A 22,331-nucleotide genomic window follows, 5' to 3' on the forward strand; every position below is an offset into this window, starting at 1 on the left:
AAGAATGATGCGCAATTTTGACAATGTTAAAATCTCATTAACACAAAGTGTTTTCAATGATTCACCAGGAGAGTTTCTCTCCATGCTGTCTGTAAAAATGCTCCTATTCTGCTGCTGCATACAAAGTGTGCTCAGTCAGTCAGGATACACGACATCGACTAACTGACCATGTGTCTCCAACAGGTATCTGTGTCAAATGTGGGAAAGGTGTGTATGGAGCTAGTCAAGCCTGCCAGGCCATGGGGAACCTGTATCACACAAACTGCTTCACCTGCTGCTCCTGCGGTAAGTCAAACTCGCATTTTAGCAAAGTAATTATATACACAGGGTCATAAAAGCAGGCTTGCAAATGTGGATGTTAACTTACCTCAATGCATCCAGTATGTGAGCCTAGCCCAGGGACCCCCATAAGATCCCCCCCCCCCTACCTATGGATGACTATCACTAATTACTTTTTTTTTGGAAGAAAATAAAAAAAATGTGATGTTTCTCAGGCAAGTTCTGGAGTTAAGGAGTGTCTTTTCTTAATGACTTGGATTTAATAATGGACGTGGATTTATGGATGTTCATTTGGGATGGATGAAGTTTAAGTCACACTGGATCTAAAAAAAGGTTCATATTTGTGTTGTTAGATTTGACAGAGATGGAGCTTTGACGCAAATTGCAACAATCGGGCACTGAGTGTTTTAAAGTACCTTAACTGTCTTCATGAGCTGTTGACAAGCGGGCCAAATTGTCAGGCCAAACTACAATAACTAACTTGTTGATTGTAGATCGCTGGCATGTACCTGCCTGTTTCATCTCACACAGTATCCTTGCCTCACATCTCTCCCTCCATGCAAATCAGTGCAGCTCTCCTGTTCCCCACCTACAGATTGAAAACAGATTACACGGAAGCTGGGTTACTATCGCCATTACCAGATATTCATAAAAGTTAGGGAATATGTTGATTTAAAGAAGTATTTTCCCGCTATAAAAAACTAGGTTGTCTCTGCAGTGGAAAGATGCAAATACTTTTGATATTGGTGCCACATGACCAAAGAAAACTGAGAAAAAGGACTGTGGCATTTGCTTTTGAACAAAGGGTAGAAAACCTACAACTACCACAATGCAGCGAACGCTCCCACTGGTGGGTGATGTAATGCAACCTTGTCCGTTTGACACAATGGCGGCCGGCCTAATCTCGTATTTCAGTTAAACAGTTAGTTATTTGAGTTAGCCAAAACATGTTTCTGAAAATATGTGAGGCGAGAATTATGGTATGCTGTAACAGAATCTGTTTTTGTATATAACAGCGCTGCTTAGTTTTACCGTTTGATCTTTGTGCAGGAAGCAGTGTGATGCTCACTTCCTGTTCACAAACTCTCACCATTATGGTGAAACTGGGCACTAAAATAAGTGTCTGAGAACATTTTAGGAGAGAAATGGCAGAGCAGTAACATAATCTTGATTTATATTTGATCAGTGTTGCTTAGTTTTACTGTTTCATAGTATTTTGGTCCAGGATTGAGAGAAGTGGGTGTGTCTTTAACCAGCTGTATTCTCTTTGAGTCCGTGGTGGTGGCGGCAGGGTTGGTGGGCAATACAAAAATGCAAAAGTAAAGCCTGTAGTTTTAGCAACAGCCCCAAAAGCGGGTGAAATTGATGGAGAGAGGAATATTTAGCCACTGGTTAGATGGAAGGAGGTTTACCACAGTGCATCTATGCATGCTACCAACATTGTTTTGATACAAAGCTGGTTGAAAACCAGCAAAGTATCCCTGACATAAGCCTGTATAGTCGTGTCAGTCTTACCCCGCTCATTGTGGTTTTTGTGGCCATTTTTCTGTCACTATTTCTTCAGTTGAAGCCCAAGATTTTTTTTATGCCTCCTTCTTAATCTCATCTACAAAGCCCTGATTGGCCAGTTTCTTCTCCGACCGGGGAGAGCCGCACCGCACATATTTGAATCACTGAAAATCTGAGATGTGGGTGGTGATTGGAGACCTGGAACCAGGCTAATCAGTTGGTGCCAAGCCAAACAAGTTGCCACTTTCTGCTTCAGCGCTCTTCAGGTGATTCAAATCAATCAGTCTAGTGCCTCAAACATATTTCTGCTTCAGATGCATCCCACATCTTAAAGGCAGCATCAGTTGCTCTCAGAAAAAAAAGTGGGAAAAATGTATGCTAATATTCCAGCTTCCACGATCCCCACTTATTCTTTCAAACAAACCTCGCTCTAAATTTCAGCTGCTGCAGTCTCTGTTGAAAAAAATCATCATTAGTATCACCAGCTTGCTGTTAGAGGTGGTGTGTTATGGTCGGGAATCAAAACATCTGCTGCTTAAAAAAAGATCCTCAGGCCTGAAGTGTGTGCTCAGTGGAATAACAGGGCAGCTCAGTTCTCTGTGCGGCAGGAACAAGCTAATAATGCCACAAAGAAATCAAATGCTGACATTATTTGGTCTTTAAGACTGTAATTATATCTCTCCCCGAGCTCACAATATAGATTGTGTGTGTGTGTGTGTGTGTGTGTGTGTGTGTGTGTGTGTGTGTGTGTGTTTGGTTTTTCTTTTTTGGACGCCCCTGTCACCCGACTCCAGTCCTCCTCTCCTGTTTCCCGGGGAAACAAGAGGAAGATGTCGGGAGAGAGCTTTTTAGCCAGGTTGCTTCCATTCATATGTGTACTATACATGGATACTGATCCTCCACCCCACCCCCTCCGGCCCTGGAAGAAACTGCCTATAATTTACATGTAACCAAAGCCACATACTTTCCGATTTATTGTGTGTGTGAAGAAAGAGGGGCCAGATGCTGAGTGTCCAGTTGCTGAAGTTGTGGGGTTTGCTGTGGAAAAACAGCCTCTGAGCTGCTTAAGTGCTGTTTTAATAGTCCTGGTTATGATTCAGGGTTTATTTAGGAGTCATTAGCTTCACTCAGAAAGCTACTTTCAGTGATGAAATGAAGAAAAGACACGGGTCTTCCAAACACACTTATTTGTGAGATTATTTCCTCTAAAAATACTCTCAGAGGATGACTGGATAACTTTTTTGGGAGGGAGGAATCACACCATAAAATTGCTATGTGCGACTTTATTGCTTCGAGATGAAAACCACAGACAGCTCCTGAGAGAGTTATTGTTGTGTTTATTGGAGAAATAACGTCCAGGATGAGTTAACAGGTCACTTTCTGTGCTCAGCGCAGGTCGGCGTTGATAGCTTCACGGGTCACTCCGCTTCTCGAGATGGTTTATTGGTGACGTAAACTCCGCAGTGTATCATTTGACCTGATGTGAATGGGAATGTTTTGTTTTTTAGCAGTGTTTTGAAGGCCTCTGAGAAGTTGAGTTTCAAAGTGCCTACACTTGTCATAACACAATCCAGTGATTTATCAGGAGCTATGTTCTTATGTCCCTGTTTGTTTTCTGTTTCTTTCTTTTTTTCTCTTGAGTATGGTCCTCCTGGAGTCTGGAGCTCCAGAGCCGGGCTGAGTTTGCTGAGACATTGCTCGCTGGTAGCCTTGGGCTTTGTTTAACCATGCATAATTGAGCCCTCCTCTTGGCTTACTCCCATGGTTGCACCCTTTTTTTTTTTTCATGAAATGGCCAAGAATGCAAACTACCCCCCTCCACTTCAGCCGGCCTTCCCTGGAGGACCTCAATCAGACAGTCACAAAGTGTACCAGACCTGCTTATCAGAGGGGGCAGGCCTGGCATGCTCTCACATTGAACTGCTCATGCACGGAGAAGTGCATGATACATGTGCAGACACACACACACATGCACATAGTTTTAGGGTTAATTCAGTTTGGATCTTCTCTTTCACAAACACCTTAATTTCTTTTTCTCTCGTACGGCAGCTGTGGTGATCTAAAAGTTAAATAAATACATGTGCTGAGGTACATTTTATACATAATGATAAAGATTAGCACTTCGTCCCCTCAGAACTGCTATTAAAGTGCCAACAAACGAGGCATTTGTGTCCATCTGCGGCTTTAATTGGAGCAGGAGGAGCTGCACTTTCCTCATTTTGCCACTGAATACATTTCACCACAGAAATCCACTTTCACTGGAGTGGATATATATTTGCGTGTGGGGTGCGAGGCAGTGTGTTGTTGAAAATAAGCACGGCGTCTCCAGATAAGAAAAAATAAAAATAAATAAAACACGGTTTGGGGCTGGATGAGCAGACTGTCAGCCGCGAGGCTGATGAGTCATCTCTGTGTTACAGTAATCCAAACGGCCTCTGAAAGCACTGGCAGGAGAAGACAGCTCAGGGGCTTGGATTTCTCAAATCACTCATCGCCACCAGTTGCACCTGCCAGGCAGCGAAAACCAGAAAGCAGAAAAGTAGGGAACGTTCAGTTCTTTGTCTCTTGTTCCTGAAGTCATACTGTATGTTTACACGCACTTGAATAATAGCAGTGTTATCGGAAACGCTTGGATAATGATAAGAATAAAGCAATACTCTGACTGTTTACTGAAGAGTTCATCTTCAACATTTAAATATTCTGTATAGATGTGAAATATATTCATCAAGATATGCCAGTCTCTATGTATATAATACACAAGTCAGTAGCTTGTTAGAAGCAAACAAGTGTTCTCATTAACAGGCGGTCAGAGAGCCGACAGCTAACAAGCCTGCAGCAGCGTTGTATTTTTGACACCCTTGATTTAACCTATGTGGTTTGGTTGGGCTTGTAGCCGTAGTTGAGTTCCTCCTCTTCTTTTCAATGAGTAACAGGCTGACTGGATGCTGTGAGGCACGTTGCACCAAGAACCCGCGTCATAACATCACTCTTGAATTGAGCTGCAGCAAATATTTTCGCTGTTAATAAAAAGTAGTAGACTAGACTCTCTCGTCCGCAAAATATAATATATATAAATCATGATAAATATCTCGTGCCTCTTTACAAGAAAGCAATTAGAAGTCTTTATGTTGTCTCTTACCGGCGATGTGTGGGCTGAAGTGAGCCGCAGTGCCTCGGGTCTTGGTTTGTTGGCATGAAAAGTTGACTGCCGGTGAGCTCATAGCAGTATATCACTCGGCTATCATTCTCACCGTATCCCTCATCATTATACCAATTATCTGTCTGTACCACAAGCTGCATTACCGTAACCTTCAACACAGACTTAGAGTTATTATAAACACACAAATTGTTTTTCCAGTTGAGCTACAGAGACAAAAGCCTTTTCTCTCACATCCCACTCTGCTACACCTCCTCTGAGATCTGTCTCTCATTGTCCACTGTGGGTCCACTTTGGTTCACTCAGAACAGAGGTGACAATTGGTAGAAATGTTGATGAGCTGTGACGTATGTATGAGTATGTCTGAAAGTATGTCTGAAAGTTTGGAAAGTGAAAATAAGCCGACCAGAAGTTCTGCTCTGAACATTAGCACAAACCAAAACACCAGAGCACCCCTCTATCCTGCACTCTGTGATCGGGCAAATTGGGGTTAAATCTGCATAAATATCTTGTAATTAGAGCATGATATAAGGTTTCATTATTATCTTGCCTGGCTCAATAACGGGTCAAAACAGGCTGATGTGTTACTGATTTTAGTGGAGACCTGTATCATTTTTGGTGGGTAATAAGCTTACCGCTGCCTGCGCTGTACCTGTACCTTCCACGGTTGTTGTTTTTTTACCAAAAATACTCAAAGCCCTGTTTAGACTGCAGGCTTGCACAGGCTCGCTATGACATGGTATAAAAAATCAGTTTGAAGCTCCTTTTGTGAGCAAATCACCACAGTTACATGTCCTCCTAGCCAAGCCAAAGCTCTGGTTTGTCTGCCAGAGACAGAGAACAGAGAGACGGAGTGATGCGTCCCCACTAGCAGGAGCAAAACCTCTCATCAGAGTTATTGTCAGTGACAAAATAACACAGTTAAGGATTACAAAATACTGGGCTGATAAAATGCTAATGTGTTTGAATGCTAATGTTGATTCCACTATCATGGAAAAAGATGTACAAAAACACATCCACTCAACGATGTTTTGGCTGCTTTGCCGTGGACACGGCTCGCACAAAACCCGACTCTGACATGCCACCATGAGTGTGCATGCAGGCAGGTCCGGGCTGTGATTGGATGCTCTGAAACTGTTAGACATTCTGACAAATCAGCCCGATTGAAGAGATCAAAACTCCAACACGTGTGGCATACAGAACAACTTTATTGTCAGATGAGTCAACCTGATCGCACAGCCAGAATCGGAAATGTGATTACTTGCATGTTTTCGGCATCAGCCAGTGTCCAGTGTAAGCCACTGCTGCAAATCAATCGGGCAGTGCCAGAAATGTCATACTGGAGGATGTGTTGTGTCCCATGTTCAGTTACAGAGTTTAAACGGGCCTGTCTGCCGGACAGCTCTGTGTTTAGCTCAGTTTTGCCTTGCAAGAGATTACAGTTTAATCCAGAGTTATTAAAATTGCAGAATGATTTAATGACGGATGAGCGCTCTTGTAAATATTTAAACCATCCCATGAGGAAACACGGGAAGACAGCCTTCACAAAGAGGAACAATTATCACATGTTGAAGCACAAAGGGTATATGACTAATAGGAAGTTGACAAATGCTGACCTGACTTCTTTAGCAGTATTGGCAAATTTAAATGTTTCAGAGGCAAACGCTTATTTTCTTGATCAGACCCTGTCTACAGACTGTGTGGGTGTGTGCAAACTGTGCTTGACTGACATCTGTGTGTCCTTCTTTTAATTATTTTTGTCGCATCTGTTGGAGTGAGACAAATGGCGCCTTGATCATTCATATTTGGGTCACTGTCACTTTTTTTTTAAAAACCGAAGCTGGAACAACTTTCAATTAACATGTGTGGTGTGATACAGCTGCACTGTGTGAGATTGTAGTGGAGTTTTATATTGTGGCTCCAGTTCAGTGTCCTTACATATTAATCTGGTTATCCTGTCCTCTTTTACACACTCTTGACGCGGGTCCTGTGGATGCAGTCTGTGTGTCAGTCACGAGTTTGTCCAGTTAGGGGCTGATCACAGGGAGACACATCGCGCCAGACGCAACCTCTCCAAAAACGCTTTGGAGGCGCATCTGGAAAAACAGCTGGGAACGCCTGTGGAGCGGGGCTGTGTGTGCATACTGTGTGCGTGTGGCCAAAAGTGACATTAAGGAGCAGTGCGACTCCACACCGTGAGCTGAAAAATTGAAAATATTTAACATTTATGCACGCTCAAAAGCGGGTAAGAGAAACCCTGGGAAGGAGCACCTGACAGGCATGCTGCCACATGAGGAAACCATGGTTTTGCCTGTGATGCTTTTTTTAGTGACGCGTCTTGGTGTGATTGGCCCTTTCGTGTCACTTCACACTTCTCTGGTGCCTCATTTGGGTTACAGGTGAGACAACCCATAGAAGAAGAGGTTAGAGCCGCACAAGTAGACCTTCATCTCAGGCTGCATATAAAGAAATCCTGCTGTCTTTACTTTACAGATTTGAACCCCAACTTTGATGAAACACTAACCATATGTACATATGTATCCTAAAACATCTGATTGAGATTAGCTTGGGATGAAGTGATGCCAGGAGCCCTTTGGTCAGGAGAGGCAAGTCCCAAGTTTTTTGTGAATCAACTATGGAAGATCATTATAACACCTGTACCTTCAGGTGCCAACATGAGAGTCTGATCTAGACTTAAACTGGATAAAAGAAAAAATGCATCCAGCCCTCAAGAGCTACCAGTAAACACTGCTGGTGTGTTCCAGTTTCTTACATGTGAACAGGCTCAACACAACTGCTATACCACAAGGAAGTTAAACTAAATAATACTACTGCAACTGTGACACAGCAGTCCTCTTTCACCAGACCAACACTCATTTCCATGGCAACACCATTACTCAAAATGAGTGCATTAGCAGAATGAGCTGTAATTCCGAGACGAGCGAAAATCACAAGTAACCAGCTTTAAGGAGCGCAGAGGTCAGAGCCTGAAAACAGTAACACTGGGCACAGAGCGATAGAAGACAGTCAGTCGTCATGGTGTCATTATTTAACATTTGGGGGATGAGTTGCTGTTTATAGGGTAAATTACTCTCTTTTACATTGCATTTCTTTGTCGTTTTTCTAGAAATTGTGATTATTTTAAGCACTGATTTTTTTTCACAATATAAAACTTGATATTTTACATATATTGACAATATTTAAAATTTTCTGTTATTCAGCCCGTTACACATTTTCACAATGTGTAAATATAGTAGTATAGTACAATGTATTTTGATAGTGACATTAGGCTCTGATCTGATGTTCATCAGGTTAACATGTGGATCTCACATCCTGCAGTTAGGTTTGTGTTACAATCGGTACCATTTTGTGTTAAAGAGGTCTTAAATCTCGCAGTAACTTGTAAACAGAGCTGCTCCTTCTATCACTTGTAGTGCTGTGAGGAGGTTCGGGCTCTCCGCTGCGCTGTCTGGTGACAAAAGGCCAGAGGAGAGAGAGAGGCAGGCATGGAGCCCTCCCCCTCCTTTTCTCGACGAGGGAAGCGGGCAGAGAGCGGGTGTTGGAGAGGTGTGGGGGGTTGAATGGGACCAGCTAGTGACCTCAGGCAGAAAGAATGTCCCCGTTTGCTCAGTCGGCCCGCTCCCCTAGCAGCGCTCCACACAGTCATCAGCGCTGGGGCCTTTGTGTTCACCTTCCAGACCCCAAACTCCAGAGCAGAGGCCACAGACGAGCACACAGCAACACCTCGCAGCCCCCGCTGCTGCACTGTTCGCTGAAATCTCGCTGCTCCTGCAAGTTTAGCCTCTGCAAAGTCTCGATTTAGAGGACAGTGTCTCTTAAGAGCTGTTTCACATGGAGTTCTTCCTCAATCCTGCTTTTCTCTTTGCTCCACGCTACCAAAATGCTAATTGCTCCTCAGTCTCAAAGTCTTAAAAGTCTCACCTATTGTGTGGGCAGCATTCCTCGGCTGCTCCAGCCATTTATGTGGGTGTTAATGTATTGCCATCTCCCAGCATTGTGACACTGTGTTTGTGTGTGAAATACAGCGATTGCATAAATTTTAGTGTTAAAAAGAGAGAGGGGGGGTGGGGGGGGGGGGACATGTCTTTCCCATGCTGGGACACCCATAAAATCAATGGTGGCTCGGGACGACAATTAAATCTGACTAATCCAGCAGATTTATGAGATCCGTGTGCTTCGTCTGCCAGGCTCGGGTGAAGTCATCGCGCTGCCAGAGAGACACCGCTGCTGTTAAATGAATTTGAATGGGCGAGCTGCGAGGGGTGCATGGCAGGGGGCTGCAGAAGCCAGCCCGCTGCAGAATTTCCTTTTAGATTGGATTCAGACTTGGATTCTGATGAATGAAGACTCACCCAGAGGAATTCAGCCTTCACACTCGGGGCTGGAAGCTCAGTATGCTGAACCTGGGGCCGCCGCAGTGTGGACATGTTTCTGTGGATGTGTGTTTGCAAGGTGCAGGACTGCAGATACTGATTGTTTTCTTGATATTTTAGACCACCAGAGTGATGTTTAAATGTTGTTTCATCACAGCAGCCAAGAAAACCTCTGCGTTTATGTGATAATGAATTAAAACTATGAGTAAAGCCCCAAGTAGCAGCAAAAGTTTAGTCTCGTCTTTACGAAGGAGCAAAAGTTTTAATGCAAAATCAAATTGATCCATTTTACCATGTTAATCAATTAACCATTTCAGCTCTGGTGTTCATGCATGTGTCAAAGTTAGAGACATCCTCCCTGCAGCCTGCTATTGTTGCTCTGGCTGTGAACATTGCACAGTGGAAGGGAAGGGAAGAGATTTTGGGGGGAGGTTTAGAAAGCAGCGTGCTGTATTGATTGTGAAGTGAAGAGTGTATGGATTGTGAATGATATCCTGTTGGGATCAGTGGTCGAAGTAATTAAATGGAGGCACAGGAAGGATGTCCCATATGTCCAGCCAGCCATCTGCTCTGTAGCAGTAGAGATTAAGGAAGAGGCATACAGTATGATGTATTTTGACTGTCAGAACTTGACAGAAATTGTGCCAAAATGTTATTCATGGTGCAATGTCTGATATGTCTATCAGTCCGTTTAGTGTTCTTTTAATATTTTGTTATAACAGCCAATACTCCTCTTGTAAATAGTACAGCAACCTGGTGACGTAGTGACTGTAATTGCAGGGCTACATGCTGAGTTTATTCAAAATATGTATTCGTACCTTTGACTTCTCCCATAATTTGCTCTCTTGTGGGACTCTTCCATTTTGATGGAGGATGTCATATTATTAACATAGTTAATAATTAAGCCCCAGTTCTTCACCCCCTCAGTAGTGAGAACTGTCAAGACCAAGCCCCCAAGAACAGCTCACTTTGGAGTCAGTTTTACACAGTGGCAAAATGTGGAATTACAGCTTCCAGGTTCTTCACATAAAGTTATGGGGATCAAAAAATACTTTTCCCATAGACTTTTATTGTAGAATTGACGTCTGTAAAACAGTGGATGCATTTTGTTGAACGTCACAATCCCTTGATGTAACACGTTTCACTTCTGGGATTTGATGCATTCAGTCTATTAACATTTTGAAAGTCAAGAATAGCTGCATTATTAAATCACTTTTATTCCCATTCAAGTTAGCAGAACACTAAACCGAAAGTTAGCCGCTCGGTCGCGCTTGGCTGCCTTTCCACTGCTTCCTTTACTGGCCCCATGATGCAGGGAATCTGGGTAATGCCATACCCCAGATATTGAGCTTCGTTGCTTCCTGCACCACTGAGCAACTTTCATAGAAGTAAACGGGGCCCTGCCTTCAGTGCTGTATCCAGTTGTCTTTATATATGAAGACAGCTTGCTGTTGGTCAACAGCGCAAATGTGCAGGTCAAAGTTCACCAAAGCTGAATGCAGGGCAAAAAATTTGCAGTGAGAGCATCTTTAAATGCTGTTATGATGCACATGGGAGATGTTTGCCTTTCTGGCAGAAATCTATTCATTTGAACACAAACCCATGATCTTTTTTCCTAAATTTAACCAAGAAAAGGCTCTCAGGATCTGGAACATCCAGATCATCCCAAAGATGTTAGATAGTGTTGTTGTGGTCAGAGCTCTGCGCAGGCTAGAAAAGTTTCTCTATGCCAATCTGAGATTTTTTTATGGACCTGGCTTTGTACATTATTATTGTCATGTTCATTAGGAAAGTACAGCACACAATTGTCAAAAATTTTGCATGCTGCAGCATTAAGGAACCAAGGAGCCCAAACTATGAAAAACAGTCCCAGGCCAAAAGTAAATAAAAAGGATGTCCACATACTTAAGTCCATGTAGTGTATCTGCAGCAGCACATTGGCTAAACTCTTATTGTGTATGTTGATGACATTAGTTGCTTTTTCTTCTTTGTTTTTTCAGGACGGAGGCTGCGAGGGAAAGCATTCTACAACGTCAACGGGAAGGTCTACTGCGAGGAGGATTTCCTGGTAAGTCACCTGCGTGTTCGTGATTATCCCTTTTGTCCTGTGATGAGTCGATCAGCTGGTATCCTCGCCTCATGGTGGGGTGACAGAGGGCCGGGGCAGAGCAGAGAGCAAGGGATTAGGATCTCAGGCTACATTCTGCAGCCCTCCGGAGGAAACCAACATGGCAGCTGTAATTAGGAGTTCAGCACCACCCCTCCAATTCACACTAATTTCCCCCAAATTTCCCCAAGGAGCTCAATTACCCCGACGAGCTACGCCTCAGCACTTACAATTAAGAGCAGGAGGAGGACAGCTGGAGCTGTCAGGCTCCTGGTCCATCTGCTTCAGGTTCACAGGGCAAACGCAGCGCCTGCTCTCATGATGTAGTGATACATATAATGTAGATGAAGAATCTATTTGCGCAAACTAAAGAATTAGGTTTCTTACCAAATTTTGTGCACTGTGCCTGTATGGGAAGTGATACGGACATTTGAATGAAATGTGACAGTTGATTTCCAAACACAGAGGAAGGAGCTTGCAAAAGGTTCCAGGAACATAAATGTTGAAAAGAGCTTCATGGTCCAAACAACCTCACAACACATCTGCTGTCAACACTTCCTGTTTAAAGGCAGCTTCCCCTTAGAGTCCAACCTGTTGACCTGTTGGGAAATACTTAAATTCCTGTTTTGCACTTTACAATCACTGCCCGTTTGTCAGATGATGGGATGAAACTAATCTTCTTCCGCCTCCCTGATACAGCTAAGGCTTGACTAGTCTGGCTTGTCACCCCGGGGGTGGCTCGAGGGGTTGGGGGAGGTGGTGGCAGATGGTAGATCTGGAGTGGAGATGTCAGGGGCAAGGGGCAGCCTGCCCATCACAACCTCCCACCTCTACCTGGTAGCTGTGTCTCCTCTCCTAAACCCCCCCCCAACCCCCGAGTCATCAGGTCGTGACCCTGAAGTGGTTGTGAGCTGCAGATGGCCACCTTCATTATCTCCTTGCGCTCTGGGTGTAAGGGAAAAGAGCTCTGATGTGGCAGGATGCAGTGGAGATGGTCACGGGCCAACAAACCCATGGCCGTTCCCAAATGTGATCTGATGGAGGACATTGCAGAAAAACTGCAGTAAAATAAAGATTAAAAACACCTTAGGGTACGCGCCACAGGTCTCAGCTGCCTGCTGAACATGTCAGCTGAGATTCTGAAAGAAAACCTTTTCGTGTTGGTTTAAAGAGCGCAGCAGCACCCTCTATAGATCAGCCACGGACTGAAACATGCATCAAATGTGAAGCTGCGCATGTTCCACTGAATGCACGGCCAGCAGAAAATTCTCCAAAATACACCTGTTGAGGATAATAAGTCCTGCGTGTTGTCTTTCAGTACTCTGGTTTCCAGCAGACGGCAGAGAAGTGTTTCGTGTGTGGTCACCTCATCATGGAGATGGTAAGAGCTTTATCGAGCAGAACATGCTAAAAATGTGAACAGATTTAATTCAAATGTTCCCATATTCTGGAGGCATTGTTGTGTTTGTTGTAAGTGAAGCTACAACAATATTGTGCAAACGTAAAATCTTAAATTGGTATATTAAACTTTTTCAGTTTTCAGTTTCTCATAATCTTTGGCCATATTTACTACAGTGGTAATAACAGCATTGCCAGTGCAGTAGACACGACATCACATCCCCTCACATCAGCACTCCCGAGTCTTACCGTTATCTTGTGTGTGTTTTTTTCTGTTTGTGCGTGGGCATCTAGATCCTCCAGGCGCTAGGCAAGTCCTACCATCCTGGCTGTTTTCGCTGTGTGGTGTGTAAAGAAGGTCTAGATGGAGTGCCTTTCACTGTGGACGTTGAGAACAACATCTACTGTGTCAAAGACTATCACACGTAAGGAGAACAGCTCTCAGCTCTGAATACTGATGAAATGTGTTCACCGCATGACAGAATAGGGTCTGGCATTTGAAAACATGCTGTTCAGCAGGAAAAGGCAAGCTTGTTACAAAATGTCCAGTACTCACTTCACTCCTTCGGCTGTTGCTATTTTTTTAATTCATTTTTGATTGCAAATTACATCACACACACCAACATTTAAGTTTAAGTCTGTTATCTTTGTTGTTTCTTCCATGACAGGGTTTTTGCTCCCAAGTGTGCCTCCTGCAACCAACCCATCCTCCCAGCCCAAGTAAGGAGCTTAGCTAAATGCTAAATCACTTCTGTTATATCTTACATATCCTAACACTAAAAAAATGTACTATTGACCCTTCTGACCAAATGACCAACACAGCCAACAGTAAAGAAACATACTGATGGTTGGTTAACAGAGCTAAAAACTCTTAATATCTTACATTCAGTGACATCATGACCTCAAAATAGATGTGTTTGTTTTCTTCAATCACGTGTCTTGCACTTATTGTCACTTATACGTCATCATCTGGCCCAAAAAAATGACAAAAAGTTGTTTTGTGGGTATTCTTAATGGTATTTTAGAGTTTGTTAAAACAAAGAAAAAAAATTAAAGATAAAAAATTATCCTTCACTAATTACACTAATTCAGTACCCGTTAAAACATGTTATTGAATTTTAATGTCCCTCCCCCATGACTATAAATTTCATGTACAGGATCTACAAGCTAGCTACAAACTTTTGGGGTTACCAGTGATAACTTTGCAGGTGTTGTCATGGAAACAGACCCTGCCTTCCGGTACTAATTAGTCACTTTTATGAACATGCAACAATGTTTTATAAGATTAAAAACTAAAATCCTTAACTTTATCCTTGTGTTTGCCATAAAATATTGTGTACACATACAGCAGCTTTGGTGCAACACTGTACAGAGAGAGTGGAGCAGGTTGTGTGTGTGTGTGTGTGTGTGTGTGTGTGTGTGTGTGTGTGTGTGTGTGTGTGTGTGTGTGTGTGTGTGTGTGTGTGTGTGTGTGTGTGTGTGTGTGTGTGTCCGCACAAGAGATCAAACCTGAGACCTGCCGGTTATTGGACCATCACTTAAACGAGACACTACACTGATGTAATGTGAACATCTGAATGCACTTTTGTCCCACCAGGGCTCCGAGGAAACCATCCGGGTCGTTTCTATGGACAAAGACTACCATGTGGAGTGTTACCACTGTGAGGTGAGACGCTCCTACACACAGTCATACACACGTGGGGTTTGAGTAAGAGCACTCCACCATGCATGTGATTTGATTTGAGACAATGCAGTATCACTATGTATGATTCAGTATTTTTAGGCTGTTGTGAAACACACAGGAAATATTTACACAAACAGTTCACACTCTGGTAACACACACACCTGAGCGTGCACGGCTACATTCACATGCACATGCAACTCAGGCCCACCGACACAATCAACCGGGGTAAGAGCTGCAAAAACGTGGGACGAGACAGTTAAGCGCCAGCGAGCGTGAATCACCGCTGCAGTCTGCTGCTGAATGAATGAGACACACACACAGAGAAAAAACACACAGACGGATACCAACCCAAGGTTACAGCTCAACACTGTGACTCATTGACAAAGCACATTCCAGTGCTGAGCTCTGAACTCAGCTGGGGACTTGTTGCTCAAATCAGACTTGTGAAATCCCAGTCATCCATCCTGCCACTCACCTCTGTCAGATGGTTTGCAGGTCGAGTGTGACAGAAAGCTTTAATGAACATTTCACACCACTCTGTAGCGATTCAGCATTTGAGTTGTAAATACTGAATTAAGAGACATGTCTGCTGTCCTCATGAACAGAATAAGATAGGACTGATTTCTCCGAATGGCTTGCGTTCCGCTTCATAGAAATCAGATCATTATATAAGCAGCAGTGGATAATGATTCAGCCGAGTTGTGGACAGGGGGGCTTGTGGACAGAGGAAGGGTAAAGTCCAGAGCTGAATCTGCCTGGAAATTGAAAATTCATTGAAAATTGGGGAAAAAAAAGGGTTTTTTTAGCCTCTGAGGTTTTTTATTCTCAAACATTTTTCAAGGAGACGCAACAATATTGAGTAGAAGAAGAAGTTAGATTCACATACTAGTTTATTTATAATGCAATGATTTTTTCAGCTGCTGAATCACGATATCTGCAGAGTGGTGAGGGCCAGTTTATGTAATGCTCTCTCCACCCCGGGGTCTCACCCCTCTCAGATGCGCACAGAATTCCTCTACAGCTTCAAGGTTCAATGTATTCATTCATAAATGTATGGAATTTGCAGTGTCAGCCAATACAGACATCTAAAAGGAAACAGAAAAATACACAAGATAAGACAAGGACCTGACTGTGAGGCGCACTAAACCTGCTGCTGTCATACTCAGAATTCCTTCTGGACATCTGAACTCTCTGAGGATGAACCCGCACACCGTCTGTGAGGGGAACGCACTTCACCCGTTTGAATCAGGGCTTTGTTTTCTGACTCAGCACCCTTTCACCCCAGGGTGCAGCAAAAACAGCACGACTGAAGTCACTATTGCCGCATTTCCACTGCATGGTTCGACTTTTGGTCAGGTCCTTTTCTTGGTTTTGTTGTCCTCTTCAGATAGTACCTTCTTAGTGTAGGTGTAAATTTTGGCTCACAGCCTTTGGGACGTAGCATGAAACTGCTGTGACATCATTTTCGAAGCGACACCCGCTGAACCTTTTCATCAGCACAGACAAAGTGCAGACAAACATCTGCACTTTGTCACATGCATGGTTTAGTGGACATAGGGTGCAGATTTGCAGGCTGCCATTTTTTAAAATGTGGGTCGAGAGAAATAGAAAATCAAGGTCCCTGTTGACGAAAGCTTGGCTGTTAAAAAATAGCGGTTTTGAGAGGCTGTCCCGTGTTGCGCAAGTGTCAACAATAAAATAGTGATTCAGCAGACGAAAGTTTAGAGGAGTAGTTCAGTGTTTTGCGTCCAGTATGTAGGACTTAATGGATTCTGTAAGATGCAAACCTGACACATCCCCCGACTGTCAGGTGTGTAGAGAACCGCGGTGGTCAACACAAACACTCAAATGTTTAATTTGTCCGTCCTGGGCTACTGTAGAGCAACACGGTGGTCTCCATGGAAGATGACAAGCTCCCTATATAGTGGTTCATATTTCAAGATTCTTATTTTTTAGGTGATTATAAACAATGGAAAACAAAGTTATGAATATTATATTTCTGCCAATAGGTCCCCCTTAATCCTACACACTGGACCTTTAATAGATTTTGCATTAAAAAGGCACAAACGCACATCTGGGTTTAGTTACTGATTATCTTTGGGTGTTAATGTGTCTGCCTTTCTGCCACTCTCTCAGGACTGTGGTCTCCAGCTAAATGACGAAGAGGGCCACCGCTGTTATCCACTGGAAGGCCACCTGCTCTGCCACGGCTGCCACATCCACCGGCTCCAGTCGCAGGTCCCCGCCCACCTGCCCCCCAGCTACCCCCTTCACGTCACCGAGCTGTGAGGGGGACGAGGGCGGGCAGCAACTATTGCCTGCCTCCCAGGTGATCCGAGACACCAGCAGCGGGAAACAAAACCCTGCACCCTCTCCAGCAGTTCCAGGGAAGCCTCTGTGTGGCCATCTGAGCTGCTGCCCCTGTCCTCACTGGCAGGCCAGGCCGTGGACTAACACACTCAGTGCAGCTCCCACCACAGGCCCTGCTGTCACATGACAGGGCTGGGAAAAAGGGTCCCCCCTCCTCTTCCATCTGTGGTCCTTTCCTCCCCTTTCCCCTTGGGTGCCTATCCCTGAAAGCCAACACGCCGGCTCACCCAGAGGCCCCCGGTGACGTCACACAGCCTGACCCCTGCACATTCATCAAAGAGAGGGTTTTCGGATTGGAGGAGAGGACGCGCACTCGTCTCTCTCCTCGCTCCCCTCTTTTCCTTTCCATGTTTTTCATTCCTGTGCTCTGACTGAAGTGGTTAACCGCGGTGAATTCACCAGTGCTGTCACGTCCGAGAACGCGGCTGATGGCGGCGTCAGGGAGGCCAGGGAGCGAATTACTACATTCCAGTGCTGGCTGGACAGGACAGACCCCAGGGTGGGCATGCTGTGCCTTCAGAGCGAGCGCTCTCCGTGCAGCTTCTAACACTGAAATGGAGTCCTGCTAAAGGCTATGCAAAGGACACCCGGCATCATGACCCAGGGCTGTGAGAAAAACGATTAACTCATCGCTCGTTGCCCCGCACCACCCCGAAAAAAAGAGATGCACCGTAGCAGCACAAGCCCAGAGGACCGACTGACATTCCACTTAGAAGTCTTAGACGAGACCTCGAGAGATTCACAAGCAGTGTCTTAATTAATGATTATATTATGACAGAAAAAGAAAATTTTAGATGCACATAGAATGTCTTTTATATATGAATATATATTTTGCAGATGTTTTCCACATAAGATCATAGAGTTAGATTCTCTCTTTTTTTTTTTTTTTTTTTTTTTTTTGTTGTTGCTGCGCTCACAGTAGATTCAGAGGTGGAACATGCTGTCTGTCTGAAGCCTCTGAAGATTTCGGGTCTGTTGTATCATTTCTCCTCCAGGACACAGAGCCTGTTCGTGTCTGTCAGTGGGTCACAGATCCACTGGCTCAAAGAGTATTTGCCTTCAATTATTTTTTTCCTCTTTGAGTACCAAATGTTTGATGTCTAAATCAGGTTTTTGGCAACAGATTTGTTCCCTTTAGACATTCCTGCATACCTTAGATTTTACCACTTTGGTTAAACCTCAATCGGTGTATTTATTGTAAATGCAAATTAATAAAAAGCAAAAGTGACTTAAAATGATTTAGTAAATTAAACTGGATAGATCTGCATCACTCTATTTTTGTGTTGCAGCTGATATCAGCACTCGTTTTAATGACCTATTTTATGCTGTAGAATAACACGTGAAAGTCTTTTAAACTTGTGTTAACCACAGACCTTATTTCAGGCATCGAACCAAACACCCATTGACTTCGCAGACAAGGGAACAGGCTGAAATGCTAATTCACTTCACAAGTTTTAGGATTCACCCCTGGGAGCACTCCATCTTTGCCAAATTATCACACAGAGCTCTAAGATTAAGATTAAAGCTTAATCTTCAAATCTGAGAGTTTAGCTAGAAATTGGTCTTTAAATACTAAGATTTAGACCCCATGGTGCAACACTAAAAGACACTCAATCAGCAGTTATCACAGAAACCAAATGTCAGCTCAAGACAAACAAAATGGAACAAGATATTAACAGAGTTATAGCCTAAAATAAAGTGTATAAAGTAAAATAAGTATTGTTGAGCTCTGTGGTTTAAACTGTGTAAAGGCATTTAGAAACAAAAGGGCTCTGATTGGAAAAGATTTGACTCCACATCTGTGTGTTTAAAAATTATAGAGGGTTCTTGTAGTTTTGAGACAAAAAGACAACATGTTGTGTGAACCAGGTGTCTCATCAGAGAGATCAAGATCTGGATTCAAAATAATTTAATGAATTATCAATTTAAGGTTATTCCTTATTCAATATCTAATATATGCTACATTACTGATATTTATTTTCCATGCAGAAAGTGTACAAAAGCACACGTGATGAAACATATGTTTCGTGGGGACTGTAATAATTTTCTAAAGGGGCCTAATGTCAAAGGTCTCAGGTCATTTTAAAGTAATCTCAGTCAGCGACACCTCACACTGTCTGCATGCAGCATCTGGCCCATCTGGTACTCAAAGAGGCATTAAAACTAATTGATTTATTTGCAGATACCTTTTTGTTCCAGGTGTGATGAGGGCGCTGTTTCCTGGTATGTTTTTCCAGACACTGGTTTTTGTCATATGAGCACTGAGTACAGTGTGTTACTTCGAGGAACCTCCACTTTGTCCGCATGCCTTAAAGACAGAACAGGTATGTTTGTGTGTCTCGCTCTGGTTTGTCGTGCTGTCTGCTGTCGTGTCGTGGGAGGACGTCCCTAAAAACCCGGAGCTGCTGGTCACACCTATGTTTTTAGGGAGTCTGCCCATGTCTACCTTGCTGGTTGTGTGTGTGTGTGTGTGTGTGTGTGTGTGTGTGTGTGTGTGTGTGTGTGTGTGCGCGTGTGTGCGCGCGTGCGCAAAAAAAAAATACTACATGAGACAAAAACACTAAACTCTGAGCTGTAGTGGTGCTGGAAAAATAGTCTCGCCACTCCACATTTTCTCCCCCTTTTTTCCCTGCATTGGCACTCAATGGATCATTCCTTGTACATGAAAAGTTACATGTCAGATTCTTGGAAATTTCTGTTTTTTGAGCTTTTTGCATTCAGCAAAACTCTGATGCAGAAGAAACCCCAACTATGCCTGTTTATTTCAAAAATAACAAATTGTGTAAATGTGCATTTGTGTGTGTGTGTGTGTGTGTGTGTGTGTGTGTGTGTGTGTGTGGCAGGGCCATGGCACATGCACCTCACTGTGTTTGCAGGGCAGCGCAGCATCCAACCCCATGACCCCTGCATTCTCTGTTGTAACCCGGTGATGATTTTGGCAACTGCGTTCGCTCATCACACACCCTCCCTCCAGATGTTTGTGTCTAATTCTTGGTGTTTGTTTGAACTTCTGTCTAAAACTAATCGCCAACTATTGAATGCAAACACTGGCTCTTATTCATACTGTATTACTGTACACGCAAGTCTAAGAAAATACTACTGAATGTGTCACAAACAGAGACTGACGCAGAGACTGAAGGAAGGGGGTCACCACAGGCAGATAGTGCTCTCTAATGTATCCTGATGTGATGAGATTAATTCGAATGTAATAATGATGAGTGTTGTATATTTGTAAAAGCAGAAAAGAAAAGGACTGCATATGTGAGACATTCCCCTTGTCATTTGATCAACCTCAATTTTGTATATGGGTCGAGTCATGTGTGCTATACTTGAAGAATGAGGCATTTTTTAAACTTATCTGCACAACATCAACCCCCCAAAAACAACTAAACAAAGTCAGCGTGCATCCCCCTTTAAAGATGTCTTAATTCACCCTTTTAAAAAATACTACTTCCATTTCTATTGCATAGCACACAGCTAGTTACCCTGTACATAAAGAGGCTAGTTTTTTTTAATTTTATTTTTCTGTCAAAAATCACTTGGAAAGAGAAGAAGTCTTCTTCTCCTACTGGTAGTTCCAACAAGCACATCTGTCACACATCTTTTGTATCGCTAAGTGTTTTGATTACCTAGATGGTTCATAAAAAAAGGAAACTAGATCTATTTATCTAAACATGAAAAAAAGTCTAAAGTTATTTAATGTATTAAAATCGGGACGTATCATTTAACTGTAGATGACATAATCTGCTTTTTCAATAAAGTGGTTTTGTAGCTAACTGCAAAAAAAATCTGTTTTTCTGTCTTCGTTTGGCTGATTTTTTTGTCATGTTCAGTAAATCATCAGTTATTTTTTAATACAGAAATCTGCCAGCGCATTATTACACCCAAAATACTGCTGACACCAAACATGTGCTGCCCCCACATCCATTACGATTGATTTTATTTTGGAATTCTTTGGAACTCAGTATTGAATTTTATCACTCTAAAACTGAAACTTTACATTTTTTTAGGTGTGCAGATACTGAGTTTGCTGTCATACTATATACATTTTTTGTAGTTTGACTGAAATTTTCAGAGGTTTGCAATTATCAATGACAGATTATGATGCTGAATGAATTTTGTCCTAGTTAGAACTCTTTTAAAAAAAAGCATTGAAATCAAAAGAAACCATCTTTAACCCTTTGAAACCTGAATTGTTATCACTTTTCTTGAGCTAAATTCACACGCCTTTAACAAGTTTTTAAACCTGTGAAACTTGAGAAAATTGGTCTGATTTCTTTCAGAAACATGGGGGAAAGGGCAATGAGTTACTTGGCAAGACATGTACTGCAGATTGCAAGAATTTTTTTTAGATTTAGAAAATGATTATTTTTTTTAATTCTGTTTTTATAAGCTATGGTAAAATGTCAAGAGAATTATATTTAGAATTATCACAATTAAATATTTAAAATTATTTTTTATTATTTTTAAGCACTTTTTTCAGGTTATCTCCTTGCTTTTTTGTGGGTTTTTTTTGTTGGTATGTTTGTTTTGGGGTTTTTAGGTAATTTTTTGGTACTTTTTACTAATTTCTTGCTTATTTCTACGTAATCTCTTCTTACATTGCTCATTGCCCTCTGTCCATGTTTTTGAAGGAAATCAAGCCATTAGCTCATGTTACCTTGCTGGTTATGTGTCATCTTATTGAAAATTTTGTCATAAATGTTATACTATTCCAAAGAAAAGTCATAGACTGACATCTCATATTTACAGACCCAACATGGCACCAGTGTAAGAAAAAAAAATCAAAAAATATTGGTTACGTTCTTCACTCAAGGCACTTAGCTACATGTAGGCACACTGGCACTGGTATGATAGTCATGCTGAGCATGGACCACTGTTAACTGAGAAGACAATTATTGAGGAGCATATGCATTGACAGTAATACTGTACTGTAAAAAAAATAATGAAATCACAATATATATCACTGTTACAGACATTCAATACATTGCAGCATTTTAACAGTAATCAAAAGAAAGATAACATTTTTTTCTCTATTTTTTCTTTCCACTCAGAAATTAATGGCACTGGTGGAGAAGTAATCAGGAGTGTTGTGTTGATTCAGTGATCTGTACCCTGGTGGTTTTTAGCCTTAAAACTATTTTTCTACATTGAAACTGAGCCAAAGCAATCTTAAAATAATGTCAGGGTTTAGGGGAACGAACAGAAACAACATGTGGAGACGAGTCAAGAACGGTTTGGAGTTGACCACATGTACAATAAGTGATTTTCCCACGACCGGGCTGGTTTCTAAGTGTTTGGGATGTAGATGAGACTCAGATAGAGATCCCATGTTGTTTCCCAGCGTCTCTACTGGCCCAGTTTTACTTTCTGTTAAAGTCATATTCCATCTCCTCTACTACTCAGATATCACTGTTCTGTTTTCCTTAATTC

The 22,331-nt window shown here is 42.6% G+C and overlaps 1 protein-coding gene across 1 annotated transcript in view; it reads left to right on the forward strand.

Moving 5' to 3' along the window:
- The window catches only part of LOC121940303 (WT1 interacting protein), a 31,785-nt gene extending 11,099 nt beyond the window's left edge, over positions 1-20,686 (forward strand). The window contains exons 2-8 of the mRNA XM_042483128.1: positions 184-285; positions 11,340-11,407; positions 12,765-12,827; positions 13,139-13,269; positions 13,513-13,564; positions 14,442-14,510; positions 16,665-20,686. Of these exons, the coding sequence (XP_042339062.1) occupies positions 184-285; positions 11,340-11,407; positions 12,765-12,827; positions 13,139-13,269; positions 13,513-13,564; positions 14,442-14,510; positions 16,665-16,817 (638 nt within the window). The 3' untranslated portion in view covers positions 16,818-20,686. The remainder of the gene's footprint in view (positions 1-183; positions 286-11,339; positions 11,408-12,764; positions 12,828-13,138; positions 13,270-13,512; positions 13,565-14,441; positions 14,511-16,664) is intronic.
- Positions 20,687-22,331: the final 1,645 nt, after the last annotated feature.

Source organism: Plectropomus leopardus, chromosome 1 (genome assembly GCF_008729295.1).
Source record: "Plectropomus leopardus isolate mb chromosome 1, YSFRI_Pleo_2.0, whole genome shotgun sequence".
In the NCBI taxonomy this organism is placed as follows: domain Eukaryota; kingdom Metazoa; phylum Chordata; class Actinopteri; order Perciformes; family Serranidae; genus Plectropomus; species Plectropomus leopardus.